The sequence below is a fragment of the Gossypium hirsutum genome, chromosome D09 (genome assembly GCF_007990345.1).
Source record: "Gossypium hirsutum isolate 1008001.06 chromosome D09, Gossypium_hirsutum_v2.1, whole genome shotgun sequence".
In the NCBI taxonomy this organism is placed as follows: Eukaryota; Viridiplantae; Streptophyta; class Magnoliopsida; order Malvales; family Malvaceae; genus Gossypium; species Gossypium hirsutum.
The window spans coordinates 34467144-34488615 of NC_053445.1; the positions used below are offsets into that span (position 1 = coordinate 34467144).

General features: G+C 32.7%; 2 protein-coding genes across 2 annotated transcripts; one reads left to right on the forward strand and one right to left on the reverse strand.

Annotated features, from left to right (window-relative positions):
• The first annotated feature begins 747 nt into the window (after window positions 1–747).
• On the forward strand, window positions 748–9052 carry LOC107891759 (1-phosphatidylinositol-3-phosphate 5-kinase FAB1B). The gene is made up of 12 exons (XM_016816651.2): window positions 748–1298; window positions 1411–2452; window positions 2712–3446; window positions 3633–3786; window positions 3899–4243; window positions 4362–5201; window positions 5291–5622; window positions 5827–5950; window positions 6048–6218; window positions 6410–7930; window positions 8043–8309; window positions 8431–9052. The coding sequence occupies exons 2-12, from the start codon at window positions 1866–1868 to the stop codon at window positions 8752–8754; spliced, it is 5400 nt and encodes a 1799-aa protein (XP_016672140.1). The 5' UTR covers window positions 748–1298; window positions 1411–1865; the 3' UTR covers window positions 8755–9052.
• Window positions 9053–9664: 612 nt separating this feature from the next.
• On the reverse strand, window positions 9665–11076 carry LOC107891757 (uncharacterized). Its single transcript, XM_016816650.2, has 3 exons — window positions 10832–11076; window positions 10611–10726; window positions 9665–9988 (listed from the first exon to the last, which is right to left on the reverse strand). The coding sequence occupies exons 1-3, from the start codon at window positions 10979–10981 to the stop codon at window positions 9862–9864; spliced, it is 393 nt and encodes a 130-aa protein (XP_016672139.1). The 5' UTR covers window positions 10982–11076; the 3' UTR covers window positions 9665–9861.
• Window positions 11077–21472: the final 10396 nt, after the last annotated feature.

Consider the following 21472-nt stretch of genomic DNA (forward strand, 5'->3'; position numbering starts at 1 on the left):
TTAAAATATTATTTAAAATTCAACCTTGTGAATGTCTTTCAAGTTTTATCTCATAATCTCTCATAGGTAAAAAAATATTCTATAAGTCTGTATAACTTTAAATTTTAGTTTTTATATTTTTATTTTAAAAAAATTAGTCCTTTATTTTTTGGATTTAAAAATGCCAGTCTAATTGTTAACTCGGTTAAAATTCTTTTGTTAAATTCTCATTAAATCTTTAATTTTTTTTTTAAATTTCAATTAGACTTCTCAAATTTTTTTATAAATTTTAATTAAACCTCTAAAATTTTTGAAAGTTTTAATTAAAACTGCCAAAATTATTTAAAATTCTCATTAAAACCCTCAAAATTTTTAAAAATTTAGTTAGCTATCCAGAACTTAACACTACGATCTACCACTACTTAGTTACATAGTTAATAAATGAATTTTTTATTTCAAAATGGTACAACAACAAATTTAACAAAATTAAATAAATATTATCAAACAATTGAACCTGAATTTTGAAATTTAAAAAAGTAAAAAGGCTAAATTCTTAAAAATAAATTATAGGGGCTAAATTCTAAATTAAATAAAGTAAAAGGACTTATAGCACATTTTAACCTCTTTTAAAATGCCATGAGCTGTCAACATCATTATAAAATCTTTGTCTCTTTCTTAAAAATTCTTTAAAGGCCAGTTTTGTCTTTTGAAAATTAATTATTATGTTAGGACTAAATTAAAAGGGACAAAATAATAGAATCATCAGTTTCAAACAATTTAAAAAAAAAAAGAACAAAAAGGATTATTTTTTAGGAACTCAATTTTGTAGGTTTAGATATTAGGATTAGATAAAATATATTACCAAAAAAAAAAATTTCTTGCACATATATACAGAAATACAGTGCATAAGATTTTTTTCCGGTTGTTTTGATACAATTTTGTTAAATAGAATTACTGGATTTTTTTTAATAATTAATTTTATAGGAAGAAAAGGAAAATTTTTACTGAATTTTGTAGATTTAGATATTTAGATTAGATAAAATAATTATCAAAATATTTTCTTGCATGTATATACAGATAGGATAGAATTTTTTTAAACAAAATTATTGGGTTTTTTTTTTTACTATTGAAAACGAGATTTTCATAATCAAATATCAATAATTTCATCATTTATATTGATTTCTTCATAAAGAATCGCATTCTGGGTTCTGGGTTTTTTTTTCGGCTTTTTAAGAATGCTTTGTAACGGTCTGTTTGCGTACGTGGCTAGAATCTGGAGGCTGGATGCTTCATTGATCGTTGATTGATTGGGATTTGAGGTAATGCTGTTTCATATATCTAAACCTGAATTGTGCATAGATTTGTTTATTTGGTTATTAGAAATGTATTTTTATTAGTGTTATTTTGATGGGATTTTGTTTTAATTTTTAGGATTGTTTTCTGAATGACGGGCATCGAGTTGATTCATGAGAAAAGGCGTGTTTTGATCGTATATTTTAGTGATAGGATCAGTATTTTACCCTTTTTGAGGTTCAATTAATTGTGATTTATGTCAAATTTTTCGAATGCCATTTTAGTTGAATTCTAGAGTAGATTGTGTTGCCAGGCATTGATTTGGATCAGCATTTGATCAAAGTTCAAATAGTAGAATCGGGGTTTCGATTGTTCTTACGTAGTTGAGATGGAGAAGTATGAATTACTTTGATAGGTTGATCGGTAGGCATAATAGTCGGTTCTTGATTGTTAGAATTTCTGATTTTCGATGGTTGCACTTGGTGGGATTGTGGCTTCGTTTCGGATTGAACTGCATGCTGTATTGTTTATGGCCTGTTTTGAGTTTCAAATGGAGCTACCTTAATGAGCAGGGGCATTAGGATAGTTTAAAGATGGATGCCACTAGCAAGACGATTTCTGAGCTAGTTAGTTTAGTTAAGTCATGGCTCCCTTGGCGATCCGAGCCTGATAATGTGTCGAGGGATTTTTGGATGCCTGATCATATCTGCAGGGTGTGCTATGAATGTGATTCTCAGTTCACATTATTTAACCGTAGACACCATTGCCGACTCTGTGGCCGAGTTTTCTGTGCCAAGTGTACAACAAACTCGGTTCCTGCGCCATTGGATGACTTCAGTATTCTCCAAGAAGAGAGGGAGCAACTTCGGGTATGTAATTATTGTTTCAAGCAATGGGAGCAGGGCATAAATGCTATCGATGATGAAGTGCAAGAGCTCGATGAGGATATTAGCTCTTCACCGTCAGCTGCTAGCTTTATGAGCACTAAATCTAATTATAGCAGTAGCTATAGTCTTGGCTCGGTTCCATATCTGTCTCATTCGAGGTCTATTCCCAGCCCTCGTCAACTGTCTATGAATCGAAGCATGGATAGATCCAGCAAGAGAATAACAATGACAAGTGATGATCTTATGATGGATGTAGAAGATCCATCTTCAAACTATGAACTTTTGTCAGACAGGTATGGAATCTTGCATTTCTTAAAAATTTTCAGGTTTTTCTATCAATCAAACAGAACTTAAATCTGTATAGACATCTGAGTTTGCATGTGTTTGTGCATCACTCTGTAATCTGTCATTTTTTATCAGGGTTGTCTATCGAATAGAATACAGGAAACCAGAAACCAGTAGCCAATAGGATTTATTGGAGAGTTGAGTAAAACAAGGTATTAGTGTTCTATTCCAATCACTTATTGTTGCTTGCTTTTTGTTTGGCATCAGGAGTGATTATGATGACGACGACGACGACGATGAATACAGCATATATCTGTCTGATTCCGAGTCAAAGCATTTCTCTCAAGATAGTGGCTATTGTAGTCCTATCGGCTTTGATGAGACGAGCAATGATGAGTCGCATGCATTTCATCCCGATAGTGAAAACAATGACTCAAAAAATTTAAGCTGTTCTCCAATTGACCATAGTCTCCCTTCACCGTGTTTAGAAGGAATATCACAGATTGTGAAGGAAGATGAACCCGAAGTTGGTGATGAAGGTGAAATGTCATCGGCTTTATATGCTACTGAGCCTGTAGATTTTGAGAATAATGGACTTCTTTGGCTCCCTCCTGAACCCCAAAACGAAGAAGACGAGAGGGAAGCTCTTCTGTTCGATGATGATGATGATGTGGATGTTACAGGAGATTGGGGATACATGCGCAGCTCAGGTAGCTTCGGTAGTGGGGAGTCTCGGATTAAAGATAGATCGAGAGAAGAGCACAAGAAAGCGGTGAAGAGTATAGTTGATGGACATTTCCGGGCTTTGGTAGCTCAACTTTTACAAGTCGAGTGCCTTCCTGTGGGTGATGAAAATGACAGGGAGAGTTGGTTGGAGATCATCACTGCTCTTTCGTGGGAAGCTGCCACGCTTTTGAAGCCTGATAAGAGCCAAGGGGGAGGGATGGATCCCGGTGGATATGTTAAAGTGAAATGCATAGCTTCTGGATGTCGTCGTGAGAGGTAAATGTTACACAATATAACAATTGTTTCCATCCAATCTGTTTTTTGATTTTTTTTCCCTAATGAATTAGAATCTAAATTAGTATAGACCCTGAGATGACCTCTAAGACTGCTTCCAGATATACTATTGCAATAATTTTCGACACTCCGTTTTTCTGTTTCTGAGTTTTGTGATGTTTCTTATAGTATGGTTGTCAAAGGAGTTGTTTGCAAGAAAAATGTTGCTCATCGACGAATGAATTCAAAAATAGAAAAGCCTCGGTTGTTGATCCTTGGTGGAGCTCTCGAATACCAGCGGGTCTCCAACCAATTATCAAGTTTCGATACTTTGTTGAAGCAGGTATTTTCATGTTTATATGTTTCTTTCTGTTTACAATATATCAATTTTTTACTTCTGTAAGCTACTATTATTTTTTCCTTATGTTATATATTTTTTGATGTCATTAAACCAGGAAAAAGACCATTTGAAGATGGCTGTAGCGAAGATACATGCGCATAAACCAAATATCCTTCTGGTAGAGAAATCAGTTTCTCGGTATGCCCAGGAATATCTCCTCGAGGAAGACATATCACTTGTTCTAAATATCAAAAGGTCATTGTTAGAACGCATTGCTCGATGCACTGGTGCTCAAATAGTCCCTTCGGTCGACCATCTCTCTTCTCAGAAACTAGGTTACTGTGAAAAATTTCATGTCGAGAGGTTCTTTGAAGATCTTGGCTCTGCCGGACAAAGAGGGAAGAAATTGGCGAAGACCTTAATGTATTTTGAAGGCTGCCGAAAGCCATTGGGTTTCACTGTAAGTAATCAACACTAACTGAAACCAAACCGAAATGGAAGACATTAATGTATTTGTTTTTCAGCTGTTGCAGGTCTAATTTTTTAGTCTAACTGAATTTGTAAATGTTTTGCTTCAGATATTACTTCGGGGTGCAAATGGAGATGAACTGAAGAAAGTCAAGCATGTTATCCAATATGGAATTTTTGCCGCTTATCACTTGGCTCTGGAGACATCATTTCTCGCCGATGAAGGAGCCTCTCTTCCGGATTCCTCTTTTAGCTCTCCCATTACTGTGACACTTCTTGATAAACCACCAACTATTGCGAGGTCCATATCAACATTTCCTGGTTTCACTGTTCCGGCCAATGAAACATCCCAGGAACCTCCACTTGGTAGTGATCTGCAAAGAGCTAACAGTATTCCCACTTTAAATATTCCGTTCTCGGTTGTTAATCGTGCTTTGCCAAAAGAAGCTGCACAAACTTGTTTATCTAATGGTTCTAGCTTGCCATCTGCACAATCCACTACCGAGAAAGTTAATTTAGATTCCTTTTCCAAGAAAACTGATACTGGTCCCAAAGAATCGTCGACTATGGGATCTTTTGTTAACAAAAGTGAGTCAGCCACTATGAGTAATCATCATGTCGGGCTGTCAAATTCTTCACAACACAATTCTACAGTACACATTGACCAAGAGAATTGTAGCACAGCAGTTGAAATTCAATCTGGTCTTTCGGAGGCATCATCAGTGCATCATGATAGTCAAAACTGTAATAACCAATCCCAGGAGCCAAAACCAATAAAAGAAGAATTTCCTCCAACACCCTCTGACAATCAGAGCATTTTGGTTTCTTTATCATCACGATGTGCATGGAAAGGGACTGTCTGCGAAAGATCCCATCTGTTTCGGATCAAGTACTATGGCAGTTTCGATAAACCTTTGGGTCGGTTTTTGCGGGATCATTTATTCGATCAGGTAAAGTCTCTCTTTTCCACTTTTATATATATTTGATCATATGTACTGCAGCAGTTCTCTTGAAACTAAAGAAATTACTGATCTTTCAGAGTTACCAATGCCATTGTTGTGACATGCCTTCAGAAGCTCACGTTCATTGCTATACTCATCGGCAAGGAACCCTCACCATATCCGTTAAAAAACTCACCGACGTTTTCCTACCTGGTGAAAGAGTTGGAAAGATTTGGATGTGGCATAGATGCCTGCGATGTCCAAGAACCAATGGTTTTCCTCCGGCTACGCTGAGGGTGGTGATGTCCGATGCTGCTTGGGGTTTATCTTTCGGGAAGTTTTTGGAGCTTAGTTTTTCAAACCATGCTGCAGCAAGCCGGGTTGCAAGTTGCGGCCATTCTTTACATAGAGATTGTCTTCGTTTCTATGGGTAATTTCCTTTTGCTTTTATATTATCAGTTGAATGCCATATCCGAGTACAAATAGTTGCCCTTGTAAATATGTGACAAAAACCAGCTTTCGTGCTGGCTCTTGACCCATAATAAGTATAATGCATCACATTGTGTCATTAATCATTATCGCATGTTTTCTCAAGTTGAAATCAATCATTTTGTTCATGCAAACTTGTTTGTAGATTTGGGAGAATGGTTGCTTGCTTCCGGTATGCATCAATTGATGTACATTCGGTGTACCTTCCACCCCCGAAACTTGAGTTTGACTACGAGATTCAGGAGTGGATACAAGGGGAGAAAGATAAGGTGCAAGGATTAACAGTTTCGGTTTCGGTTTCGGTTTCTTAAAGAAGCTGATTTAGATCTCACTTCATTTGTTTATTTTTTTTGTTATTATAAATAGGTGGTCGACCGGGCTGAGCATCTGTTTTCTGAAGTACTCAAATCCTTAAATCAAATAGCTGAAAAGAAAATCAGCAAAGGGGCACCTAATAGTACCGTGAAATCACCAGAATCGAGGAATCAAATTGCTGAACTAGAAGGGATATTACAAAAGGAGAAACTCGAATTCCAGGTAAGACTTCCTTTATGTATTATATATTTTTTACTTTAGCAAAACAGCCGGATTGCCGGTGATTATGTTGACCATGTATGGTTAGATTTCCATTACTTCTGTTGGAAAACTTCTACAACTGAAAAACAAATGTCTAATTTTCATTGCTGTTTATATTTTCCGGTTTTTTATTTCTCTCATATTTGGTTTAGGAATCATTGCAAAAGGCTTTGAATAGGGAAGTAAGAAAAGGGCAGCCTGTTATTGACATTCTTGAACTTAATTGGTTGCGGCGGCAATTACTTTTCCAATCTTATATGTGGGACCATCGCCTGGTTTTTGCAACAAATTTAGAAAATTGCAGGCCGCAGGACAATTACAGCAATTTGATTTCAGGACACGAGGAGAAATCTGTAACTGATGATGAGAAGCTCAAAGATGTGGACATGTTGGAGCATGGAAAAGGCTCCGAATGCTGTGACTTGTCTCCTGTGGATGAAAAGCTTGATAGGGGATCTGACCAAAGAGAATTAAATGGCAATGCTGATAAGTCGGACGTGATCCAACGAGAACTGGACGTAAGTGGAGATTTGAGTCTTGGAATTGAAGAGTATGGTAGTCTTTCTGCTAGTCAGAGCATGTATGACCAATCGGGCTGTGAGAAACCTACTGCAACTGTTCGTCGAGTCCTATCTGAAGGCCACTTTCCTGTCATAGAAAACTTGTCTGATACCCTTGACGCTGCTTGGACCGGGGAAATTCAACAAACAGTTGTATTGTGTATGAAAGATTCATGTGATCTTTCTGATTCTGCTGCTGCAGGCACAGCAACGGAGAGGTTGAATTTGGAAAACCATTCTGAAGGAAAGATCGTGCCAAAGGCTCTTTTTTCTTTTTCACCTTCATTGTCCACTAGAGGTTCAGAAAATTTGGAAGACTCGATAAGCTGGTTAACGATGCCATTCTTAAGTTTCTACCGTTCATTGAACAAAAACTTCTTAGGAAGTGCTTCAAAGCTTGATACATTCAGCGAGTATGATCCAGTCTATGTTTCATCATTTCGAGAGTTGGAAATGCAAGATGGGGCTAGACTGCTTTTACCTTTGGGTGTTAATGACACTGTTATTCCGGTTTACAATGATGAGCCCACGAGTATGATATCATATGCACTAGCATCACCTGAGTATCATTTTCAGGTAAGCAACAATGGGGATAGACATAAAGACAGTGGGGATTTAACTACCTCCGTATCTGCAGATTCATCAACTCTTCGGTCTTTCCTTTCTGTTGATGAATCGACCTTTGATCCCCATCAAAGTTTCAGTTCAATAGACGACGGTTCTGGATCTCGTAGCCTGATTATGGACCCACTCTCCCGTACAAAGGCTTTGCATGTCCAGGTTTCCTTTGGAGATGACGGGTCAGCTGATAAAGTGAAATATACCGTCACTTGCTATTACGCAAAGGGGTTTGAAGCATTAAGAAGAATGTGTTGCCCATCAGAGCTAGATTATATACGGTCCCTGAGTCGGTGTAAGAAATGGGGTGCTCAGGGTGGCAAGAGCAATGTCTTCTTTGCAAAGACCTTGGATGATCGGTTTATCATTAAACAGGTTACGAAGACAGAGTTGGAATCGTTTATAAAATTTGCCCCTGGATATTTTAAGTACTTATCTGAATCAATTAGTTCTAGAAGTCCGACATGCCTTGCAAAGATTCTCGGTATTTATCAGGTGTTTGTTTAACTTCAGATGTTTTAATGCTACATATTATAATTGTTAATATATCGTTCATTGCTTACCGAAGCCGGAATAATTATTTTGTCTACTTTTATTTTTCTTGAAGGTTACTACAAAGCATCTTAAAGGCGGGAAAGAAACAAAAATTGATGTTTTGGCTATGGAGAATCTTTTGTTTCGAAGAACCTGCACGAGGCTATACGATCTCAAAGGATCTTCAAGATCTCGTTATAACCCCGATACAAGTGGAAGCAACAAAGTTTTGCTTGATCAGAACTTTATCGAATCAATGCCGACTTCCCCTATTTTTGTCGGCAATAAAGCAAAGCGGTTGTTGGAAAGAGCTGTCTGGAATGACACTGCTTTTCTTGCGGTAAGTTTTCAATCTTTTCTTGTATGCTTGTCCCCCCGAAGATGTTCTTAACATTCCAGGAGATCCATTCGCATGGTGCATGTTTATATCCATTATTTTTCTCTTCTTTTTGATTTTGCAGTCAAGTGATGTGATGGATTACTCGTTACTGGTCGGAATCGACGAAGAGAAGCACGAGTTAGTTCTCGGAATCATTGATTTCATGAGGCAGTATACCTGGGACAAGCATCTCGAAACTTGGGTGAAGGCTTCCGGCATCCTCGGCGGGCCAAGGAATGCAGCACCAACCGTAATTTCACCGAAACAATACAAGAAAAGGTTCCGGAAAGCAATGTCGACTTATTTCCTGATGATCCCCGATCAATGGTCTTCTTCTACCATGCCAAGAAAACCTGGGTCGGATACCGGTGAAGAGAATGGGCAAATCCGGACCTCGGTTAAGTGATTCTTCAAATCTGTGAGTGTATATTCATATCTTTGATTCTTTTTCCCCCCTTGTTCACATGATTGATTTCCATTTTTTCTCACAAAAAAACAATAAATTATAATTATTCTTTTAGGAAAGTTGCATGGGATTTTTTTTATAAGACAGAAATTTCTATCAGAGTTCCAAATTTTGATGATCTCTGCATGAAATTTTTTTGATCTTATAATTTTAGCATTCCACCATGTAAATGGATCAGTGAGTTAGATTCTTTTGTGATTCATATATATAAATTATACCATTGCTGATGGGTCTGGTTATTAGGTCAATCTAGTTATACAAACCGCTCTGGATGATTCGGGTTCGGGTTTTCTTGCTCCGGTTCTTCACTTTTCTAAAAATATCTGTCTTTCGTTATATACTGAGGATAAAACCTTTGAAAGATCACATGAAAAAACTTCAAAAAGGATCCGAACAACTTGGGAATTGAATGGCTGTGATTTATAGAGTTTAAATGGTTATTTGACGGTTTCAGCTCTCTTAACCGTCGATATATACCAAAATCGACAGTAACACATAGTTCTGCTCTCATAATGGTCAGTTCGAGCTCAATCTAACATTAATTTTCAAACTCGATCTCCGCTCGACACTTAATTGAATTGTTTAGGTTCAAGCTCGATTAAGCTCATTTATTAACTTTCACAACTCAAGCTCAACTATGCTCGTTTGCATTAAGCTCGAGCTCGTTTACACTTCAACCTTTTCTATATAACAAGGACAAAAATGTAATTTCATAACACAAAAATATATTAAAATGAAAAGTTCAATTAATTGAATCAGAGTATTGCGATACTCAAATCCGGTTTGATTGATAACTTGAGCTGCTCAAGCTCGACTCAAATAATTACCAAACAAATTAAATTCGAGTTTCTTTTTCTCCTAATCCAATGTTGAAGATCATACATTCAACCTCAAAAGGAGCTCTTAGCTTTAATTCTCCAATCTTTTTAATTTTTTTATGGAATATCCGTGTCCCATATAATATGCATACAAATATATATAACAGAGTTGTTTTTTTGCTATATAATATGCATACAAGTATGTGTATATATATAAGAGCTAGGGTTTTTACTGAAGGAATTTGTTAAAACCATTCCCCTTGAAGTTTGAAACCCCATCTTTAGGGTTTTTGAAGCCTCCACTATTAACAATTTGAATCCATCGTTCTCGAAGAAGATCAAGGATCTCTGCATCTCTGCATTCATTTTAACATTTGCCAAAAAAGATAAACTATTATAGATTAAAATCAGAGTAACTAAAACATGTGTGATTGAGTTCCATTGAATATCAGTTTCAAACTTCGAAAATATAACTCCTCAAGCTTGGTTGATTAATCTCATTTAAGTATAGTAAAAAATGAGCTATATCTGGGAGTGGAACTAGACATTTTGTATCAACTTAAGATCTGACTCTCTTAATAGCAGTGGCGGGTCATTGAAATTTGGGAGGTGTTTAATTAAAATTTTTTAAAAATTTTAAAGGATTTGATGAGAATTTCTAAAAAATGTTGGTAGGTTTAATAAAAACTTTAGAAAAAAATTCAGATTCTTGACAAATTTTGAGGTGTAAAAAAAATTTTCAAAATTTTCAAAAAAGCTCCCCTTACCATGATCCCTAAGCTAGGTCGAGCTCGACTTTTACAATAATTACTAGAACTCAAGCTTTTTTTTAAAGTCAAATTCCGAGCTCTTAAGCTCATTTGTAATCAATCAAACTTGAGCTCAACTTTACAATGATGATCATAATTCAAGCTTATTCTAAATAACTCAAGCTCAACTCGACAACGATGGAACACAATCCGAGTTTTATATACTTACCTATGATGAAAAAGAGTAGGAGAAATGAAACGAGGACCTTCATCATACCCTTCACAAACTATTTCACCATTATCATCTCTGTAACATATTACACCCAAAGCTTTGTCCTCAAAAACCTGTCAAAAAAACCACACAAACCACATCATGTTTCTCACTTTCTGGTCGGAAAACAATGGCCGAAAATACCCCCAAAAGAAAAAACTGATCATTTTTTGTTCAACCTTATTGTTGTTGGAGAAACCACTGATCTGAATTTCCGGTGATTTCTTACAAGGAACTTGGTTGTTTTGAAGCATCACGATCTTGTTCACATGTGGTTTCGATGTTCTAAAAGGAAGATTAACTGGAAAAGAACATGTAATTACAGACATTGAAGAAAAAATATTACAGTGAAGTAGAAAGAAAATGGAGGACAGTGAGAGAATTTATGCGTGTCTCTGTGTTTTTCTTTAAAAGACAAAAAATGATAACTACACTCATCTGGAAGGTTTTTTTTCTCTTTTTTAATTTTGACTAGTAAATACCAAGCGATAATTTGAAAATTAGTTTTATAGGTTATTATTCATAATATATCTTAGATTTAAGTTAGTTTAATAGTCAATGTCGAATATCAAAGATGAAAATTGTTTAAATTTTAATTTATAAATTCATAACGTTTAAAGTTATTGTATAAAAAAAAACTAAAATATAAAAAAAATGATAAATGAGAGCTTTCGACATTTAGAATAAAATTTATTCAGAAGCGATTTTAGTAAATTAGTGATTTAAATAAATTTTTAAATAATTTAATAACTTTTTAAAATTAAATGATTAAAACGTAAATTTATTAATAATTTAATAAATTAGGCCTAATTTACTAAAAGTTTATTTGTCATAGTTTTTGGTAAAGTGGGTTCCATTTTTGCTTTATCTTTATACTGTTGATTAAGTCTTACTATATATATTTCTGTTTTATATATATATAATATTTTCCTGTTTGAGATAGGAAAAAAGGGGTTTCACTAATTTATATATATTTATTTTGATATTACAGAAATATTAGAAAATTAAAATTACTGACTGTAAATTAATAAAAATAATTTTCTTATCTTGTGAACTGAAAACAAAAATTAATTAAATAAATTTAAATAAAAATCGAATTAAAATCAAATTGAATTGAACCAATTGATTTTTGGTTTTTGCGAGAGACTATTTCTCAACTTTATTGAGAGGGATTGTATGAATCAATTAAGTTAATTTTCGATTCAACTTGTTGATTTTGCGTTATATTAGAGTGAGTTATGAGGTTGCAATATAAGATCAAATTAGGGACTTTGAATATCGGAATCCCAAATCTTATATATGTTGAATGTCATTTTCTGAAAACAATCACATGAATCAATTGAGCTAAATTTTAGATTTATTTTTATTTGATAATATATTAGAGAAAAATTTTCTTTGTTCAAATTATTATAATATGACTAGATTAAAGTTTTCATATTTTTTAAAATTTTAAAAAAATTAATTTGATTTTCATTAAAAAAAGATATTTAATTTGAATAAGATATTTTTCTTTGATACATAGTTTGATAAGATATTATTAGAATTAGATTAGATTAGATTAATGAAGGGACGTCCAAAAGATAAGATATTGTAATTCTTGTACTATAAAGCTATGTTATTTTAATTTGGGTCATGAATCATGATTCAATTTTTTATTTTTTATTTAAAAAAATTATATTTTGAATAAATATATTTTTTTGATATTTGATGATCCATAATAGATGTGTTCGTGAATTAGGTCGAGTTGGGTTTAGGTAACAACCGATTTAATTGATCGGTTCGATCAGTTTTTTCGAATCGACTTTGACATGAGAAAACTGATCAGGCCGACTTTAGTTGAGAAGATCGATCAAACTGAACCGACTTTGATTCGGTTGATTTTTTTGGTTAACTGACTTTGGGTTATTGGGTTGAGTTTATATGATTATATATCTATTATATGTTATAAAATATAAATATATTTTAAATAATTTAAAAATATAAAATAAGTCATTTTTCGATCGGTTCAGTTTCGAAATTCAAAAACTGATAATTGGTCCAATTAATCAATTAAATAAAGGTCAAAATCGACCAACCCGCCCCACCTGAATAAACTGAAACCGAAAAATCGAATGAGTCTATTTTCATATTAAAATCAAAAAATTTTCTCTCCTAGTTCTAGTCATGCTTATCATGATATTAACATACTTTATATTTGCCCAAACTTGGATGGCTCGGAATATAGGTTTAAAATTTTTCACAAACCCAACTATATTTATAAATAGCTAATCTAAACTAGAGGTGCTCATGGGCCGGGCCGGGCCGGGTTCGGGCAGGGCCCATAAAAAAATTCGGCCTAGCCTGAAATATGGGCCTAAAATTTTGCCCAGGCCCGGCCCGGGAAAAAAATCATAAGCCCGGGCCCGACCCAGCCCGGCCCATTTTTTTAATAAATATTAAAAATTTATTTTAAAAATTAAAAAAAAGTATTTTAAAAATATTTTAAAAATATTTTAAAATTAAAAAATTTAAAAAAAGTATTTTAAAAGTATTTTAAAAATATTTTAAAATTTAAAAAAATTAAAAAAAAAGTATTTTAAAAATATTTTAAAATTAAAAAAATTTTAAAAATAAATATGTTTATTATATCGGGCCGGGCCCGGGCAAAAAAAGTGGTGCTCGAGGCCCGGCCCGTTTTCTAAACGGGCCTCATTTTTTTGCCCAAGCCCATATTTCGGGCCTATATTTTTACCCAAACCCTCCCATATTTTGGGTCGGGCCGGGCCGCCCAGCCCATGAGCACCTCTAATCTAAACCCATTTTAGACCCACCCATATTTTTAATTTTAAAAAAATAAGTTTATGTTATTTTTTAATTTAAAATTTAATACTTTAATTTTTTTCATTTATTAAAATTTATATATGCCCAACTTAATTTTTTTTCAATATTTACATTATAGTATTATATATTACTATAAATTTAATTTTTAGGTATTATAAAATTACATAATATATAAAAAGTAATATAATATAATATATTACAAAATTTAGAAAACGGATTGGATCATACTCGAGCTGACATATTATATAATATATTACACCCCATACCCAACTTGATCATTGGGTCAGACTCTCTTACTAATTGTTAGTTGTTCAATGACTTAAGTATAAAGTTTCAATCTATCGAGTTGACGTTGCAACTTTGAGAATTCCACGTCGCAATGTCATTCATTGACTTTGGCTCGTCGTGACGTGTGCTCTGTTTTCATGAAAACCATACTTTTCAATTTACAACACCTAAATCAATACTTGTTTAGCACTTTTCAACCAATTCAACAAACATATCATTCATATTTACCTATTTCCAACCTTAAACATCACATAATTCAACTTAAAACTCAATCAGATATAACTATGTTTGCAAAGTTAACGAGGTGCTCAAAGTCCATCAAATGATTCCACTAGAAATCTTCACATACATGCTTGGTTTAAACCTACGTACATGCCATAAACTATTACCAAAATATCAACAACATACCCTCTTCTAAGCTTTAAGATGTGATGTGATGAGTTAAGATTGATCCTCACTCTAAAGCTTTAATTTGAGCCTTTACCACATACGCGTTGGGAAAAAACGCGTTAAGCTTATAAAAGCTTAGTAAGTACATCAAGAATTAAACTTATCATCACCTTAATTAAATTTAACATATCAATGCTTTAAATATAACATAATGAATTTAATTAAATGATCATTAAATGCTCATTTCCACTTGCAATTTTACTATGTTTCACTTAAAGTGTAACATCCTTAAAACCCCATTGGTCGTAAATAATATGAGATAAAATTTTAGTGAAATAAGGTATAAGATCAAAGAAATGAAAGTTGCAAGATATCAAAAGAGAGTTAAATCAAGAAGCATGACATGATGTATAATTGATTTCTCGATAAAATGAGAAAATGATATGAAGATGATAAAAGAGAATATTGAGGAGTATTAAAAATAATAATTAAAAATTAGGTTTTAGTATATTGATTTAAAGTAAGGACTAAATCGTAAATATGTGAAAAGTTTTTGGCTCAAGTGTAAATATTCAAAATTTAGGGATCAAAGTGGAAAAATTAGAAAGTTGAAGGACCAAAAGTGAAAATAATCCAATTTACTATGATATGGAATTGGCATGCTGGGGCCAAATTGAATAGATGAAGAATTATGAGGGACTAAATCATAATTTTACCAAATTAAGTGATGATTCAATGATGAAATTTTAAAAGATCATAAAGGGCAAAATAGTCAATTAGAAAAAGAGAGAGAACTCTAGAAGGCAATGATCATGTTAGAGATATTCTGATGATATTTTATAACTATTTAATTAGATAAATATTACTTTATTAATATTTTAATGAGATATTTTACTAATATTTTATTATAAATAGCTAGTATAAAGGAGAAGAAGCTGAAAAAAAAATAGAGAATCCTCCCATCTTTCCAACGTGAGTGAGGGGGAGAGAAGAAGAAAACTTTGTTATCTTTACAATTTGGTCCTTCCACCAAAAACACTCCATTTTCACCTGGAATTTCAAGAAATTTTCATAATCACCAAGAGAGAAAAGCGATAAGGAGACTATGGAGAACAAGAAAATCACATTGGATTCAAGAAAATGGAAGTTGGAGGAGAGAGAAAATCAAGTTAAAGATTGAAATCAATAGGACAATGTAAGAACATCAAGATTTCAATATATTTTTAAGTTTGATATTATTGAAAAATCATGAAAATGATGTTAAAGTAGAGTTTTCTTATATAAGGTTGTATGTTCTTGATATGTTAGTGAAGGGAAATAAGAGGAAGTGACGAGAAATATTGTAGAGAAAGGAAAGGAGGTTGTTATAAACTTGGTTATCAACATTTTGCACTAAAATAGTTTTGGACAGCAGCAGTAGTCTGACTTTGAAAATTTACCAAAAATTATAGAAATTGAATTAGAGGTTAATTAAAGTGTAAAATTAAATCCTATTGAGTCTAGTTTTACATAGAATAAACGGTTTAAGAAAAAGAATTTCATATTATGAGATATATGAATTTTTGCGAGACAATGTCAGATTGATTTCGGGTTCCCCTATTCTGACTTTGGAAAATCATCAAAAATTGTAAAAAAATAATTAGGGGTTCAAATTTATATTATTAAATTATTAATGAGTCTATTTTCAATAGAAACAAATTTAAACATCATCCAAACCCCGTACTAAGAGATAATTAATTTTTATTAAAGAAAGGTCGAAGCTGTCAAATAGCAGAACAATGATAAATTTGAAGATTTTACTGTACTTATTGGCTAAATTATAAATTTTTAAATTTTTATGGTAAAAATATATTTTAATCTAGTTTCAAAAACATTAAGTGGATCTTAATTTAGAATTCTGTAACTAAAGATATAAATAATTTAGTGACTATGACTCAAGTGGACAACTTTTATATGAATACATATATAAGTAAATAGTAGAATTATAGATAATGTTACATATAAGCATGTTATATACTAAAAGCTAAAGATTTTAACAAATATATACATAAAGGATGTGAAATGGAGAGGAGGAGGAGGAGGAGGAGGAGGAGGAGGAGGAGGAAAAAATATATGAATATATATATATATATATATAAAATAGATGAACTTGAAATGTTTCGAAATGGTTGTAGGTGATGGAATGATTGATACATATGAGTATGTTTAAACGAATTGATAACATAATAAGTGCATAATTGTTAATTGATGTGAATTCTTTGTTAAAATTTTATGAAGAACTAAATTGATTGGCACAATTTAGAAATAAATATGAAATATACATAAAGTGGGTAAACTAATTTTGCAAGTGCAAGTCCTCCAATGGTCTTATTTGTAAAATTTTAATATTTGTGTTAACTTTATAAACTTTGTTATCTTTAATTGAATATCATGTTTTAATGAACTCCTTTAACTCATAATTAGTTCTATCGTAAATTCAATTATTACTAAAATTAGTTAATGATCTACATTAATTAAATAATAAGATAAATTGATCTAAAATTTCAGTAGTTGCTTCAGCAACGAATGTGACATCCTGATGCCTTAACTCGGCGATTGGGTCAGGTATGGGGGTGTTACATAACGACTCACTACTGATTTCACCTAACACTTTTCGTTTAGCTCATAGTAGACTTAATTGGGCAAGCAGGATATGTGGAAAAGAAAACACTGGAATGCACCAAAGCGCAGAATCAATGAAATGCTCCGAAGAGCCACTATCATTAAGTTGCACCGAAGTGCCTCTATCACTGATTTGCACCAAAGTGCCACAATCACTATATGCATTGAAAGTTTCCTAATGACATGTCATCTATATCCAACATGTTCATACCTTATCTACCTGAGCACTTATATTTTCATTTTCATCGCTACCACTTATTAATTAATAACATATAAAACTTTACATTCTTTACAATTTAGTCCTTATTTTCATGAAAATCAATATTCATTAAATTATAACTTTAATTTCACTTAGAATTCAATTCACTATCATAAAAACTTCATTCAAACTCTCAATTCAAGTATTTTTATTTCACACTTCTAATTTTAGTCCTCTTTACATAAATTTCATTACACTTAACTTTACAATCTTTCCAATTTAATTCTTGCTAACAAATAATTCAGCAATCACTTTATTCTCACTTTAGAATACATTTCACTCCCATATATCGCTTTATTTAAAAATTTCATTACAATATTTTAGTAAACATAGTCACTTTTGATTATTTTACAATTTAGTCCTTAATAGTATGAAATTTCATAATCACTATAAATCCACTTCAATATCACTTTAAATTTAACTCACTACCATATAATACTTCATTTAAGCACTTATTCATAATATTATATTCTACACATTAACTTTTGTACACTTTACAATTTAATCACTTATTATATACTTTCATTACACAAAATTAATTTACTTGAAATTGAAAGTAAATGGACATCTTCACTATTTCAAATTAAATAATAACACAAATATTTTTTAAGTTAAATTCTTGAAGTACTTACCTATCTTTACATATTTTATATTTAGATTTTAATAGGTGTAGTAAAATTCTTGAAGTACTTACCTCTCTTTTATTAGAATTTCACTATTTTGCTTTTAATTCTCTTCCTTCCTCACTTTTGTCACCATCTTCACTTTGTTTCCAACACTTCCATCTTTTCTTCTCTTTTTCTACTTCATGAACACATCAAATAGAAAATCAACTTCTTTACTAGAAATCACTTTCTCATATCTCTACTTCAACTAAACATAAATTTCATAGGAAAACACTTGAATTCTTACCTTGTCTCTTTAATCTCTTCACTTTCTTCTCAACTTTCTTCACTTCCAATTCCAATTTCTTGTTTCCAAGATGATAATCAAACTCTCTAGAATCTCTAATTCACTTTTCCTTTTTGGTGGCTATGAAAATTCTCAAGATTTTTGAGTGAAAATGATGAAATTGATGGAAAAGGACTAATTTGTAAAGAAATGAAAATTCCTCTCCTCTCCCTTTTCTCGTTCACATTAGAAAGATAAAGAAAATGACATTCCTAATGCCTTTTGGAATAGAAAAAAACATGAAGTAACATTATCATATAAAAATAATTTTGATGAAATACAAATTCCAACAAATGTAAGGCCAATACAGATGAATAAAAGAATGGAAGAATTTTGTGAAAATAAAATACAATATTTTCTTAATAAAAAAATCTGAAAGAGCAGCTCTCCTTGGAGTTATTTAACCTTTTTCCTTCCTTTTTATACTAACATTACATAATTAAAATATTCATAAAAATATAAAAAAAATTATTAAAATATTAATTAGTTAATTAATATAAAATATCACCAACATCATGATTACAATCCAATGGCCCATATTTTATACTTCAAGGCTAAGCAAATCCAATGGCCATAATTCATCCACACATCCAAGGACATTTTGATAATTTTTCCCATAAATCATCTTTCTTGCCAAATCACAATTGTGCACTTGGTCAAATTTTATATTTTTATTTACATCCTTTCTACCTTGGATTATTTCTACTTTTAGTCCTTCAACTTTGCTAATTTTCACTTTAACCCTTCAGTTTTTTGAATATTCACACTTTGACCCCATCACTTTTCACTTCTTCACAAATTAGTAAATACCTCAAATTTATATCTCATACTATAATACTCGTTTCAACATTCTACAGTATCCAATACCTTCCTCTACTAACATTGATGTACCTTATCTCATTTACTCAAGAAATCAACTATACACATTCCGAGTATAACACTTTACAAATTTAACATGATGATTTTAGGGGCGTTACACGAGCCTTGAATGTTCAAGCTCGAGTTCGGCTCATACTTTGAATGGGCCTAAATTTTTTGCCTAAACTAATTTTTTGGGGCTAATTTTTTGTTCAGACCCACCCAAATTTCAAGCAAGCCTTGGGTGCGTAGCCCAACCCTTGAACGGGTCTAATCCATAGAGATTAATCTTCTCGAGTTTGTGGTTGTCCCTTTCCAATGACATCATCTCAAAAATTTGAACTTGAGTTCTTTGCCAACACTTATTGCAATTTGGGTTATTGTGGCAAATTGGTGATGGCAAATTCGTTAATATGGTTACTTAAATTCGAAACCTAAAGGAATTGAGACAATGAAAGTTGAAAACGAAGCTCACAATGTATTAGATTTAATTGATACAAGATTTGAAAATATGCAAATCTAAATTGGTATCTATGTGGAAGAAGCGAAGGGCAGGTAGGAGCCTTAAGAGTTCAATATAATCTTTCTTTTTACCTTTGGCCAAATGGAAATTTTCCATTTTTGGTCTCTCTAAAACAAATAATTATTCAATTAAATCATTTGAACATAAATTCTTTTAGCTTTGATCCCTCAAAAAAAAAATTTTTATTTCAACCCCAACATAAAATGGACCTTGTTTCTGCCATTTGAGAAAAAAAAATCGAATTCCCTCTTTTGAGGCTGTGTATGGAAGACAAATAAGCACATCTGTTATACGAATTTGAACATGAACAAACTATTTTCTCTATTTTTAGTCTATAAGTCAATTTTCAAAAATTGAATTGGTGGTCAAACTAGTTAGATCATCGTACCCTGTTAGATTATTATTTCTTGATTTGACTGTTAATATAAAAATAATTAAATAAACAATTTAAAATTATAAAAAATATTAAAATTATAAATTAATTCAATCATTGATTTTTTTATTTTATTTTCAAATTTTTATTGATTTCGAATAGTTTGCTCAAAAGTCGGTTCAAACCTTTGTTTGGACTGCTACACTGGTTGATTACCAGTTCGAACGGTCTGGTGCCAGCAGTTCCTCTATTCCCCAAAAAAAGATGGTTGCCTACGAACCCGAAGTTCCAACTGTTAAGGCTTCGTTCTTCAACCCGGTTGAGTTGAGCTTTTGGCTAAAAAAGGACTTTTCTTTAAAAAGCAATGGAGAACACCTTTCATTTGAGAGTAAAATATCAGCTTCTTAGAAGGACTTTTGGGCAGATGAGAAGTAGATTTTTTTAGCTTTTCAGCCAAAAAGTCCATTTGGATTGGTTACTTTACCTTTTTAGCCACACGACGCTGGTTCCCTCTGCTGCTACACTGCTCTTTGCTCTTTGCTGGTTTCCTTTGCTGCTACGCTGGTTCCCTCTGCTGCTACACTGCTCTCTGCTCTTTGCTCTTTGCTGGTTCCCTCTGCTGCTACACTGCTCTCTGCCCTCTGCTTTGTTCTGCCCTCTGCTGGTGAGTTTATCTTTTTCTTCTCTTCTTCTGTATATTGATTGATTTTCGTCTGGGATTGATTTTCCTGAGTTTATCTTTGCCCTCTGCTGCTGGTTGGATATATTTTTTTTGTTGGATATATTTGGTTAAACTTATGTTGCTGGATCTTTAAGAAGATACCAAGTAGGATGGTGTTTTTTGTGCCAAACTTACCGGCCATTTTTTGTGCTTCTTCCTCAGTCAAATCCACCACGAACCCATTAAAACTCTTTTTGTAGCTGTACAGCACTGTCTTCGACTCACTGCATTCATTCCAATTGCATGCTCAATCTCAATCACCAGTAGTAGGTTTTATTTTGTTTTGGGAATAATTATAAGAAATTGGCTTCCTTCATTTTAAGATAAAGATTGCATTTCACTTTCACTTTCTATATCCATTTTGAATGGGTAAAAAAAAAGCAAGAGCTTATCATCACCAGCAGAAAGAGACAGAGACCTTTTCTCTTTCGAAAAGGGACTGATAAGTTGTATCAAATGTTCAAAATGTTCCCATATATTATACAGCATTGAATCCATATATTAGTTTTATTAACTAATAATAGAGCTACCTAAAGTTGGTATTAAGTTTAGATATGCATTTAAAAAGTGACATAAGAGTAAATTAATTTAATTAGTGAATCACTGTCGCTACTGTCAGCCTGTTGAAGCCCTCCCGGTGGGCTGAGAACCGCTTGGAAAGTGGCTGTTGCAACCAGTGCAGCCACCACTAGCAAAGCATCAAGTGTTTCGGTCGAGATATTTGTTTTCTGGCCTTTTAGGAACCGTATGACATTATCAAGAAGTGTAGGCTTTGGTTCAAAACTTACTTGCTTCATGGAAGGAATAGCATTAATGTTAGTCTTCATTACATCACTATGTTTAGCTCCTGCTTGGATTAAAACATCTTTCATGTCTGGATTATTGTCAGCACGATCAACAATGTCCAGAACTGTTAAACCTTCTAAGCTTTTTGCATTCACGTTGATTTTAGAGTTTAGTAACGATTTCACAACCT

Coding starts and splice junctions, on each gene's coding strand:
- LOC107891759 (XM_016816651.2), top strand. CDS start 1,866: ATGGATGCCACTAGCAAGACGATTTCTGAGCTAGTTAGTTTAGTTAAG. Junction 3,787..3,898: donor TCGATACTTTGTTGAAGCAG/GTATTTTCATGT, acceptor TCATTAAACCAG/GAAAAAGACCATTTGAAGAT. Junction 7,931..8,042: donor AGATTCTCGGTATTTATCAG/GTGTTTGTTTAA, acceptor TTTTTCTTGAAG/GTTACTACAAAGCATCTTAA.
- LOC107891757 (XM_016816650.2), bottom strand. CDS start 10,981: ATGTCTGTAATTACATGTTCTTTTCCAGTTAATCTTCCTTTTAGAACA. Junction 10,727..10,831: donor GTTTCTCCAACAACAATAAG/GTTGAACAAAAA, acceptor TTTTTTTGACAG/GTTTTTGAGGACAAAGCTTT. Junction 9,989..10,610: donor CCTACTCTTTTTCATCATAG/GTAAGTATATAA, acceptor AAATGAATGCAG/AGATGCAGAGATCCTTGATC.